The sequence below is a fragment of the Astyanax mexicanus genome, chromosome 9 (assembly GCF_023375975.1).
Source record: "Astyanax mexicanus isolate ESR-SI-001 chromosome 9, AstMex3_surface, whole genome shotgun sequence".
In the NCBI taxonomy this organism is placed as follows: Eukaryota; Metazoa; Chordata; class Actinopteri; order Characiformes; family Acestrorhamphidae; genus Astyanax; species Astyanax mexicanus.
Window position 1 is genome coordinate 20,577,022 of NC_064416.1, and position 13,153 is coordinate 20,590,174.

At 38.2% G+C, this 13,153-nt stretch overlaps 1 protein-coding gene across 1 annotated transcript; it reads right to left on the bottom strand.

Annotated features, from left to right (window-relative positions):
* Positions 1–888: 888 nt before the first annotated feature.
* On the bottom strand, positions 889–10,700 carry mlc1 (modulator of VRAC current 1). The gene is made up of 12 exons (XM_022679635.2): positions 10,329–10,700; positions 6,861–7,151; positions 6,275–6,364; positions 6,094–6,147; positions 5,892–5,993; positions 5,678–5,779; positions 4,911–4,979; positions 4,404–4,520; positions 3,927–3,983; positions 3,645–3,767; positions 3,109–3,270; positions 889–1,883 (listed from the first exon to the last, which is right to left on the bottom strand). Exons 2-12 carry the CDS (start codon positions 7,098–7,100, stop codon positions 1,809–1,811), a joined length of 1,191 nt encoding a protein of 396 aa, XP_022535356.1. The 5' UTR covers positions 7,101–7,151; positions 10,329–10,700; the 3' UTR covers positions 889–1,808.
* Between the last annotated feature and the right edge of the window lie 2,453 nt (positions 10,701–13,153).

Consider the following 13,153-nt stretch of genomic DNA (forward strand, 5'->3'; position numbering starts at 1 on the left):
ATATATATATATATATATATATTTATATATATATATACTTTAGATATGATGTTACGTTTTCATGAAAATTTCAAAATTTTCAAAATCATGTAACACTGTAGACTCTCAACTTTTTCATTTACTTCCTGAGAACTCTCCTCAGTGCTGCAGGCTGGGCAGTGATGTCCAGTATTGGTACCTTGATACACCAGATGTCACTCTGAACACCATAGCTGAAACAAAGACTAAATTAAGAATACAATAGCCCGAATCATCCCAGATCCCAAATCACAGAACTGTATTGGGACATACCTATTGATTGGTATTAAATATGTGCCAAAGTGTGCAAACAACTTTCTGTCAAGTTTTGGATCCTTATTATATTAATCTGAGCAAACTCTAGAGACCTTTCTGTGGTATTCTATGCTAGTGATCAGTGTATTATTTCTTCTTGGCAGTGAAGTTGATGATTTTGAGGCACCACGTGTTTTGACTTTGTCTCTGATTGATTTTCTCTCATTTTTCAGCTTCATGATTGCCTCTTCTTTTCTGACATAAACACTTCTTTGCCCCTCATGTTGAGAGACAACTGTAACAGGCTTCTCATACAAATGTCTAATTTAAAATCAACTCCAGATATTTCATTTGATCTCTGCATAAATATATGATGCAGTGACATACAGCAACACGACTGTGCTACTGTCCTGATACATATGATCTCTGATAACACCTATGATAAGATAAGGAAGGCACTGATTTTTCATGGTAATGGGTGCAGGTGTCTATGAATTAAACTAGACATTATGCATTTTGACATTTTAATAGTCCTGGTTGTTGTTTTTTTATTGATAATGGATACTATTCTGATATGATCAATACTGTTAGTAGACTTGCACATATACACACAAATTCTCAATGCAATCTAATGATTTTTATTTATCTAAAAAAACTTGATACAGTAAACAAAATATATGTATGTAAACACTGTGTAATACATGAATGTAGTAGAAAATATCCTTTGTGCTTTATAAATTCTCTAATACCTGAATGTGATGTAGCATCAGTCATTCTACCTAGGTTTCATGTTATTCTCGCTCTGATTGTAGTTCAAAAATTATATATATGTGCATTTTTAACAGTATTGAGTTCACTCATATTTGTCTTGTACTTACGAGCCCAACCTTACTGTACATATTCACAATGTCTCTTTACATGAAGTGCTAAATTGTCACCACATACATAGTAACAGTCTTAGAATGATAAAGTAACTGATTACAGAGCATTTATTGGTTCTAAAATGTAAATCAGAACTTCTCTTATAACATGATTTTTATGATTTAGTCTTACAAAGTTAATCTGTTTACACTTGGTGAGCAGCAGAAGCTCTAGGGTGGTGCAACTGTCTAACTGCCTGCTTGTTAAGAAACAGGAGTTCAAACGTTGAAATCCCATCAACACCACAGGCCGGAGGAGAAATTGCTCTGTAATAAGTTACTTTATTACTTGAATTTGGCCTGATTGTACATTTTTACAGTGCTGATTTGTTTTTCTCATTCAGTCTATCAGAGGGTTAAGGTTAAGACGCACAGTAGGTGATATATTGAGAAGAATTGTAGACTTTATAATTGAATTTCCTGGATTTACAGAAGGTTTAGATGACCTTCAATTACCCTTCTTCTGTAAGACGCTTTCTTACTGTCAACTCTAATCATCTGTAACATTTGTTCATTGATTCTTTCCTCCGTTATGCTCATCTCCCACGTCCTCCTCCTCCACAGACACCTGTTTCTTCTTTTCTTCTGTCTGTCTCTCCATCACGATGCATGTGCTCATTTGGCCATTTGGACTACCACCGCCTTCCAGGCCTTCTCCTTGTCAAACTCTCGCAGTGTACCATTAGATCCCTGTTGATAGAAAAGAGAAAGAAACAAGAGAGGACTGTAATGTGTGCTTGTCAGTGTGTAGTATATTTTGTGTCAATCAATCATGCTCTCCTTCATATATTGTGTTTTTGCTGGAGAGAGTGCTGCCCTTGACCCATGCTGTGTTTGGCCTTGTGGTAGTGGAGCCTGGACTGCAGGCAGCAGCCAGTTTAAATCATATTATACATTAATGCACTGTGGGTAGTCACGGTAACTCTCAGCCACAGTGGCCTGAGAGACTGATGAACACTCCCACCACACACGCACACACCCTGTCACGCATGAGAGCAATCAGTGAACTCATACGTATGGTTTTGACTCTGTCTTTCTGTGTATGCAGGCTTATGTTCTGGGACTGCAACTGTGGATTTGATATGATCATGTGTATTGTCAGAAAATTGTAGCTTGTGAAATGAGTTCCTCAGTGTTTCTTTGTGTTAATGTGCAATATGATGATACTATGATTTGATGTTACTGTTTCAGTAGATCTGTAGATCGGTATATCAGAACTTAGTGCCCCCAAACAGGAAGACTTCTGACAAAGCAATACATCTCTTCACTCTTTATGAGCTGCAGTTTGACAGTAGGGCCACTCGCTAGAGCTGTTTAATTACACTGCTTATAAACCTTCTGTTCTTTCTGTTCTTACACTGAATATATAGTTTCAGAGTTCTGGGTTCTGGAACTGCAGCTGTGCAAACCCGTGTATGTTAATGAATGCGTAAGTAAATGTGTGCTTTTGCAATTTGATGATTTGATGTTACTATTTCTTGATATTTTTAATTTTTGTTTTTTGGAAGTAGGCAACATTATCATGACCACCAAAATACTACTGACTTTGTAAAGGAAGTTCTTAAAAAAACATATATTTTATTTGTGAACACTTGAATGAATTGTGCAAATAAACTGTATTCTGCATTTTCCCTTTCTCTAAAAGTGATATGACAAGAAAAAATAGTGTTGTATTTAAACAAAAAAATTAAAATATATAATATATGCACGAAATGTGTTCTCTCTTCACCTCTTTACCCAGTCTACTACCCTCATTCCCTTTAATCCACCTCTTATTAAAGGACTCTAACTTCTAAGCTAACTTCTTGCTTCACATAAAGTGTTTATCTGTCTGTTTGCATGCCACTCTACAGTATATCAAATATCATACTATATATATGACTTGTATATAACTTATGTAAATGAATATATTTACCTCACAGCGGCGTGACATGCGTTGCAGACTGTTCTCCCACTCTCCTGCCCCCATACGCAGCTGGCTCTTGTAGGAGGCACAATGTACCACAGTGGCCAGAGTCAGTCCAGCCTGTGCCAGCAACAGTGCCATCAGGATGAGCAGCAGGATGTCGTATGATTGCTGCACACACAGCACATGCTATGTTACAGATACAGACACCGAAACACCACTGATATTCAATTATGATGTGGGGGGCTGTTTTTTTTATTATTAATTTTGTTATATTCAAAAACATAACAGGATAGTTAACAGGATCTAAGACTTCTGACATCACAACCTTTACACTTTTATTTTTAAAGGAATTAAAGACACACCTTGCTGCATGGTGACTGCTGATGTAAGGCTAAAGCTGTCCACCATGTTGTGGTAAAATACCTTTTCCTTGCCTTTTTTTTGAGGGCACAGAGTTCTAATAAAGACCCAAATTTCCCTTTTTTCTACATTAACACCCATAAAATACTGATGTTTGGACACTTACCTTGGAGTTCACTTACCTTCTCAACAGGTACTTCATGCAGGAAGATCTCAATAAAGCTCAAGACACTATTAGACAAGAAGCCAGAGGCAGAGAACAGTAGTGGTGAGGTCACACTGCTGATGGCAATTAACATCTCCACCTGCAGCAGGGAGGTGACAGAGAGAGAGAGACAGAACAGAAACAAAAGACTAAGTCCCCATAGAAACTCCCTGTTGAGCAGTAAAGTAAAATAATGGGAATGCTGTATTCCCTGTGGGACTTTGGCTGCCCTGAATTAACTCAGACAGAGATGACTCACCAGGCACTTGCTGGGGTATTCCGACACCACATGGCTGGCTATGGCACTGGGGAAACACTGCAGGGAAATACGGGATAGTAAAGACAGAATTAGATCATGCACCTAAAACCTGCATGAGTTGAATAAGTCTATTCAACTCAAGCTGAAGCCTAAAAAAAGACTAAAGGCTAAAAGTGCAAATCAAATCAACTGTTGAACTGCACCAGATTAGAAAGATTTAGCATATAAATATGCCCTAAATATGCCTAATTTCTGGAATTAGCCTTCTCAAACCTCAAACTGTTAAGCATGGGGGTAGATGGATCAAGGTTCAATGCTCTAAAACACACCTCAAAATCATATTAGTGCAAGCACTATTTTCTTTTATAAGCTTTTACACAAACAAAAAACACTCATATCATCCCTTGCTACCTTTTTTCTAAGGTAGTAAAAATGGACAGCAAAATAAAGTTTCATTGCAACACTTATTGCACTCACAGCTACAAGAATCCAAAAGAATGTAACGGAGAGGTAAGGGCCTGGCATCAGAGCGTCCATGTTGAGAGCAATAATACCCCCAAAAACTGCAGAAATTCCAACTATCACCTCGATCACCTGCAAAGCAGAACACACAAAATCAATAACAATGTTCCTGCAACCATTAAAAAGACTGCATATTGCATAGCTGGCACTGAAATTTGAAATACAGTTTCAGATAGCCGAAGCTTCCTTATGAACTTGCACTCTGTGTGACCGTGAAAGTAATTGTTCTCTAAAGTGCCAGCCTTAAAGCCACTCTTCTTAGTGTGTATCGTTCAAGCGTTTCTGCTCCTACTCCAGATTCAGCTGCTGATGCGGCGTGTTATCGCATTCAGCAGAAGCTCTAGACTCTGATGAGCACTTTAGATTACAGTTCAGATCACATAGCATCAGACTGACTACAGTGGGCCAATCTCTCTCGTTCTTTCTACCTTTCTTGCTCACACTCATTGGTATGGTACTCACTGCGTAGGCCTTGAGAAGACGTGTAGGGAATGTTGCAGAGGTCACAGCTACAGGGCCATCGTACACTGGCTAAGGAAAAAGAGAAGTGTTTTCAGAGAGATAGAGAGAGAGAGAGAAATGCAGGATACAAGAGAATAAGCAGCAAATATAAAGAAAAACAAAAAGACAAAATGAACAATGCCAAAGGCTTCCTAAATTACTACTGAAAAAACCTTGACAATTTTAAAGCACAAGCCATAGTTGCAAGAGCTTTTATTTCTAAAAAATGGCTTTTATCATATATACATAAAAGAAAAAATATTCAGTTTTACACTGAAAAATGGACAGAAGCTCTGATAACATTGATGTTAATCTACTGCTACAGTAGACATAGGAGTTACAAGCATGTGTGGCACAGGACACCAGTTCTTTATATTATTATATTGTTTTAATGGGTGATGACAGCCTGCCTGAACTTCCTGTAATTTGTACCTGTCCTCATCCTCACATGTTTGTATGTTTTATCTCTACCTCTGGTTTAATCTTTAACTTCATGCCTTTTAGAAATCAGGTCATATTTTGCTCAATTAGCAATTAACCGGCAAGTTTTGATCTAAACTTTTGCATGCCACTGTACATTGAAAAAAAAAAATATATATATATATATATATATATAAATCAGCACTTTTTTGTAGCTCCATGCATTATTAACCCTAAGTTTTCTCTTATTACAAAGGTAGGGCTTTCCAAAAGAATTAAACATAGAAAGCAAACACAAACACACAGACCTTGCTGTGGCTGCAGCAGTCTTCCACAGAGCGAGCTGACAGGATCACTGTGCTAGCCATGAGGACCTCCAGCAGAATGAGCAGGATCAAATTAAAGTTGATCTGTCCACAAAGACAAAAAATGGTACCGTGTCATTGTCTTGGATAGATCTTTACAACATATGTATTAATGAAGCACATCATTATTAGAAAGCTGGCATAGTGGTATGCTCACATTGATGGCTGATGGGCTGATAACCAGCTTGCAGCCAAACCACACCAGGCATGTGGTGGTCACAGCAAACGTAGACACATATACCAGCTGAAAGTCTGACACCTAGAGGATATTATGTTTATACCAGGTCACTCAGGTCACTATAAACAAACAGCTGAAGGAATATTACAGGTTATATTTAGAGCCAAGCCCCTTAACTTACAGCAACTCTCCAGTTTGCAGCAATGGCAAAGCTCACTGCTGCAGCCGGGATACTCTGCAGAACAAAAAAAAACATTCAAAACAAATTTTAGTGTGAGGAGGAGATTAGTCTCTCCAGTGTTTTTAAAGGAAGCAGGGGGGATTTGTTTTGGTTCTGCTGCCAAACTATTGCACACACTCACCGCTCCAGCAGCACAGCGCAGGTAGTCCATCGCAACAGGGAAGACATTACCCAAGTAAAGAGAGAATCCAGCTGTGATCAGGAGGCTACACTGAGAATCACACACACATCCATAAGAAAGCATTAATCTGATGAATTCTGTTTATAAACAGTAGAGAACGGGGGCTCTGATTGGTCCAGTAGACTAATAGTACTGTCGCTATGATCTGAGGATTGCCAGTTTGAATCACGGTCAGCCTGCTTGCTGTCAGCAGTCAGAGTCTGAGAGAGCACAATTGGCCATGCTCTCTCTGGGGGGGTAAATGATGCTTTCTCCCCACATCAATCCCAAGGTGATGTTGGTCAGCACAGGCATCTCTTAGCTGATGTATTGGAACCGGGTCACTGCACTATCCTCCCCAATGCTACATCAGCAGCAGTTTGAAAAGAGGCAATAGCTAACTTCTGGCATTTTTTCAACAGAATAATGCTTGCCCACACACAGCAAGGGTTTCCCAGGAACGTCTCCGCCAGACTGCAACACTTACTTGGTTTGCTCGGATAAAACAATTACTAAATCCTTTAATTTAGGTGCTGTGAGCTCTTACCCCTATTAGGATGCTGTAGAGCCAGGCTCTGTAGCTGAAGCAGGGATGCAGGTGCTCAGCCTGGTCAAGCTCCAGGTCACTGGCCCTCACGTCCACTGTGTAGCTATCTCTCTCTATACGCTCTCTCTCTCGCTCCATCCGCCGAGTCAGTGTCCCACCTCCACTCACTCGCTCCAGGGTAGGGATGTGCGTGTAGCTGAACTCATCCCGTGCCGACACCACCTCCTCCCTCTGCATCATGGTCCACTAATTTGATCCTCTAGAGGTTCAGGTAAAGACGAGAGGTCAATGCTGTAGGAATAAAAGTGAAATGGTATATTGAAACTTGAGAAAAGTAAGGCTTAAGGAGTTGGTTTCAAATGCACTGATTTTATCTTATTTAAAAATGGGAATTAATAAAATAATTAAATAAATAAATGAATAATGTTTAAATACAAATATATTTGTCAAATATATCAGCAGCTGTCATTTTTATTCAGCGATATGAAAGAGAATTCTAAATGTATTTCACTATATGACTTTATAAAATGAATGGAAAGATGCCTTGGTAAAAAAATTCAACACAGGACCAGCTGGTCATCCAGAAAAAAAAAATCTTGTTAAATAGCTGGATTACCAGCTGGTCTTAAATTAATTTTTTAACAGGGTAATTGTTCATAAACAAAGAATAAAACACCTAAAATAATAACAAAGCTACATTTTGTATAAATTGTTTACTGACTCACTGAATAAGTGACTGACAAACTTTGCTAAAACAACAACAAAAGACTTTGAGCTTCTTTCATGCTAATGGAATTATTTCAAGGCTTGAGTCCCAGGCATAATATGGTACAAGAAACATAACAGATTTAATATTTATTGCCAAAAAGCACCTTTTTCCAAATAAAGAGCTTCCCTGTTGTTAAAATGCCATTGACGATTCTATGTAGCTAGCTAATTGTGGTCTGTCAAAACTAGGCTTGCCTGGATTTTCTTGTTTGGAGAATGACAACATATTCTCACACATTTATTATTAAAAGATAAGCAAATGCCTGTTAGGTCATTTTGTTAGGTTAGTATCACAGTGCTCCAGTAAACACAGTGCTCCCAGTGCTCCACAGTAAACATCTTTATTGAGCATTGTTTCTGCTAGATGATAAATTCCCTGCTTGGCCAAAAAAAAAGTTAACACACCGGTAGGACCAACTTTAGCTTTGTTTTACTGTGCCATTGTTTCGATAAACTTCTGCAATGTCAGATTTATTTACATATTTATTTTAATCCAGTGTTGCATGATTTTTTCACCAAGATCTTTCAGCATTGATAATGAAAGAGTCTGACCACTGCACAAAGCCTTCTCCAGCACATCCCAAAGATTCTCAGTGGGGTTAAGGTCTGTGTGTGAAAATGACGATCTCATGCTCCCTGAATCACTCTTTCACAATTTCAGCCCCATGAATCCTGGTATTGTTATCTTGGAATATGCCCGTGTCATCAGGGAAGAAAAAAAATCTATTGATGGAATAACCTGGTCTATATTCAGTATATTCAGGTAGTCAGCTGACCTCATTCTTTCAGCACATACTGTTGCTGAACCTAAACCTGACCAACTGCAGCAACCCCACATCATTTACTACAAATCCAAAAACCTAGTGCTGGATTAAATTTGTCAAAGATTTATTCTGTCATGTAGCAAGGTGCTGGGTTATGAAAATGAACAAATATTGGGTTGTTTCTAACACAACATTTTTTTAATTAGTTAATTTGAATCAATTACTTTGTTCTGTGCACATTAACTTTAAACTTTGTGCAAATTATTTTTGTTAAGAGAACAGTATAGTGTTATAAGATCTATTGATCTAGTCTAAATAAATTTGGGTAACTTAGCTAATAGCTTGCTGGGTTAGCTAGCTATAGCTAGGTTAAGTAACTCAGTTGGAAAGCTAGGCATCTATAATAAAACTAATAACTTAATTATCCTTAAATTTCTGCTTCAAATTGATAAAAATCTCTCGTGAGACAAGGGAAACAAACACAATGACCTGGTTAGCTTTTTTGCAAGCTAACAGCTAATAGCTTGTCAGCTAGTCCTGTTAGCTCTGTATCAGCAGTTAAAAAAGTAATGTTAGAGGTCATAACATTGTACTTGTTGTATTGAAATAAATCACACATTGATTTATTTTGCCTAATAAATTAACCATATCAGGTAAATGTCTTTATTTTAGTGAACATTACTCACCAGTTGAATTCCTGTCAGCGCAGCTGAAGCTATTTAATCAACTCTGTATTGACTCACTTCATCAGGTGCTGTTAATTATTATTAGTCAAGACTTCTTCAGGTACTTATATTTAATTAATGCTGATAATTAACAAATTGGCATGGTTATTACTGTCCAATAGCCACTAAACCTGCAAATAGGCATCACAAACACTGATTAATAACTACTTAGAACTGTGAAAATGAAGACAAAATAACCCAACAGCCCAGACAACCCTAGTTTTACCAGACCATGATTGTTTGCATGGAATCATCAATGGCATTTCAACAACAGAGATGCTCTTTATTCGGAAAAAAAGGTTCTTTTTGACATTAAATATGACATGTGTTATCTTTTATTTACTATATAATGTCTGGCAAAGGACTCAAGCATTGCTCAAGCCAGTTAAGGTGGAATAGTCTAATTCCATAAGCAAAAAAGAAGTAAGTCTCAGCTTTTTGTTTTAAGAAAGTTTGTAAATTAAAACAAAAATACACACATTTTGAGTTCACATTTGAACTAGTCAGCTTCAATTACATCTTTCTGTACATATTCACTTTTATCTTAGTGTAAATTATATATAAAAAAAAAAAAAATCAATACTCCATCAACTAGTCAATCAACTAGTCAATCCATGCTTGAGTTTTCAAGTAGGTAACATGTATTAATTACATATAGCTCAATGAACCAGTTAACATGAAATGTCTGCTTTGGTTAAAAAGCAGTTAAGAAGTGAAAATGTATGATGTCATATTGTAGAACATTAGCATTAGTATATTAACCTTGCTTTTTTAATCTGTAAGAAATAATAGCACACAATATCAATAAAAAGAGAAAAGGCAGATACAAGCATTTGTCTCATAACTTCAACCCATAACTGCATTGTAATACAGTAGCCTACATCACTATTTTATATTTCAAGAGATTAAAAAAAAGTATCTAAACATCACTGCCAGTTTTGCATTTTGCAGACTTCTAAGCTAATCTAATAAAATGTTTACCCCAATTTGCATTTTAATCAAAGAAAACAGACAGAAATAGGGTGAGACACTGAAGCTGAAAAGCAACACATGAGGGCATGGACTCATTAAAGTGCACAAAAACAACAAGCCCTCCCTCCTCCCCTGCTGTTCCTGTACGTGCTTTCTTTTTTATTGTCTGCCCCACTTCCCTCATATCTCACAGCTGTCTGATCTATTTATTCCAGCCTTTCTTCCAACCCCACACTCACCTGTTCAGCTTTGCGTTGCGTTCTTCCAGACAATTTAGATCAGCCCACCAGATCACCTTCAGATGTGCTTGTATCATCCAGACTTGTTAGTTTGTTAGAGAGAAAAATCTCTCCCTCTTTCTTGCTCTCTCTTTCCTGCTATCTCCCTCTCTTTCTCTCTCTCTCTTTTTCTTACTCACTCACTATCCTCCCAGAAAGTTTTGGAGCAGTTGAAAGAGAAGAACAAATAAGCTGACTGCGTGTTGCTGTGCCAGACAATTTGAGTGCCAGGGAAGAGACAGGCTGTGAATGTCAATGAAGAAAAAGCAAGAGAGAAAAAGAGAGAGAAAGAGGGAGGAGAGAGAGAGAGAGAAATGCGTGATGGGGCTCAAAGCAGGGGCCCAAAGCCTAGGACCGTCCTCTACACTCAATCGCAGACACATAAATCAACTCCTTCAGCTGCCAAACGCACACCAAACACCTACCCACACTTGTATGCATTCAAGTACATGTGGGATCACACTAGGAAAAAGAATGTTTGTATGATTGAACACATGTCCAGATCCATTACTTCTTCTACTGGGTCTCTTTATCTTGGTTTATATTGTTTTGTACATCATTTAATTACAGTAAGGTTTTATAATATCCAAAGTATTGCTTATTTTCAGGTGCTAAAAGATATTGGAATTAAACTGAAAAACCTCAAAAGTAAACTGAAAACTAAATTCTTGTTAAATAAAACCCCAAGATGTTTCCCCCTCAGTGTCCTCACTATGCCACCACCCACTCCCCCAAACTGTCACCCCCACCTCCCTTTACCCCATTTTACTGGCCACTCAGTAGAGAACAAACAGCCCAGTATAGTCGGCTGTCCTATGGGGCTTTAGAAATGTCCTGAGTGGTGGCGGCAGTAAGCTCACTCACATGTTCCTTGCTGTCACGCCGCATTTCACGTGACTTCATCGAAAGCAGGGCCCACATCAGACTTTCTAATCAGATTCTTATGCAGGCCTAAGTTTATTCAGTTGGTGCCAATGACTGTTGGTGCTATCTCAGCTGAACATTTAGCCTGGATGGGAGAAAGTGGAGCTCAGAGCGATGATTTGTGGTTCATACTTTGTGTGTTTTAGTCAGGTTGCATTGTTTCACTCTGTCTTGGAGTTTCAGTGGCCTACACTCACATGCTCTACACAGCGGTACAGTTCCAGTCCAGTATTGTCCTTGAATGGCGGTAACCATGGTTGCCTTTGAAACAACTCCCTCTTTCTCCCCCTTTCACATTCCTCACAGACCTCACAGAGATAAAGAGAGTGACAGAGAAAGCGAGAGAGTGAGAGTGATTCTAATATCCTAGTGGAGTAAAACACTGACATCTACAAAAGATAGAGTTTTGGAAACAAGTCATGTAGACTGATAAAGTTCAAACAGGACTGTTTGACCACAATCAGTAAATCTGGAGAAAAAGAAAATGCTTCACTGGAAGTTATACCAGTAGGCTCTAGCATCACTTTCACATTTTCATTTTCACTCCAATCACCAGCTTTCATCTGCGTTTACAAGAATGCAACTTACGCACTATCCTTGCTGCCTTTAGATGCCAATGTGTGTTGCCCAGGGGGAAGACTCCGCCCCGGAGTAGAATCTGTGTGAGTTTCATGAAAATGACACCCTACCAACTGCAAAGCATGGGGGTGCATGCATCATGCTTTTTAAGGCTGTGTTTCTGCCAGTAGCATTGGCAATATTGCACAACTAGATGAAAGCATGGATTCCACAAAATACCCCCAAATTGTTGATGTAATGAACATCAAATCATTTGTTAAATGGCTGAAGATAAAAAGAAGTAAAGGGGATAGCTTCAACAACAAGATTCAAAATCATTCAAAATATACCTCATAAACAACAATGGACTCCCTGAAGAGAAACAACAAACTAAAACAAGAGGACATAACAGTACTTTTTCCCGCTACCCTTAAAAAGGCTCTCAGAAGCTAATTCTGGGAAGTGGACCTCATGGTAAGAGATCATTGACTGCAGGCACGCTTCAACAACACCCTCAAATACATTTTGAACTGAAAGAAGCAGGATGACTGTGCCAACAAACTGCCCACCATCTAGGCCATTCATCAGCCAGCCACCATTGCATTTGAACGTAGTGGTGTCATTAATGAGAATCCTGAACTGCTCAGAAATAAAACTGTATAATCTTTAGTGATTAATTGATGGTAATCGATAATGGTGCTCTTTTTTGAATGCCTCATACTATAGCTCCTGACAAGCTGCCTGAAAAACAACAACGCTTATTCTAGCCTTTGTTTTCTGCTGCAGTTCCTATTGAAGTTGGCAGCAGAGGGATGATGTAAGATGAGTGTATTGTAGGATCGTGGCACTCACTAAGGTGGAGTGTATTAACCCGGCATCCTCAGTACCAGTGATGCAGAAAACAATGTCTCTCCTTGTTCTATTTCATGGCTACCACAGATCCTTTCTCTGTTTCAATCTAACTACACAGACTCTTTAATCTTGTTGTCTTTCATGCTTTCTCACCTTAGCCCTTCTCGAGGTCCCTCCCTCCTGTGATGTTTTTTGTGACGTCTTGTAGCCAGTTTTGAGTAGGCCTGTCAGATTAAATATATTATGAACTTAAAATAAAATGTATATCTCCAAAATTATTTGTACAAAACAGTTATTTTTTATAAGCATAGTATCATTTATTAAAATTATTTCAGGGAAAATATAACGCCCAAATAAAAAGATCATTATAACAGGCCTAGTTTTGAGGTTCTTTTTTTGTTGTGTTAGGAATTTCCAATCACTAAAATTCTAATTATGAGATATACTTGGGC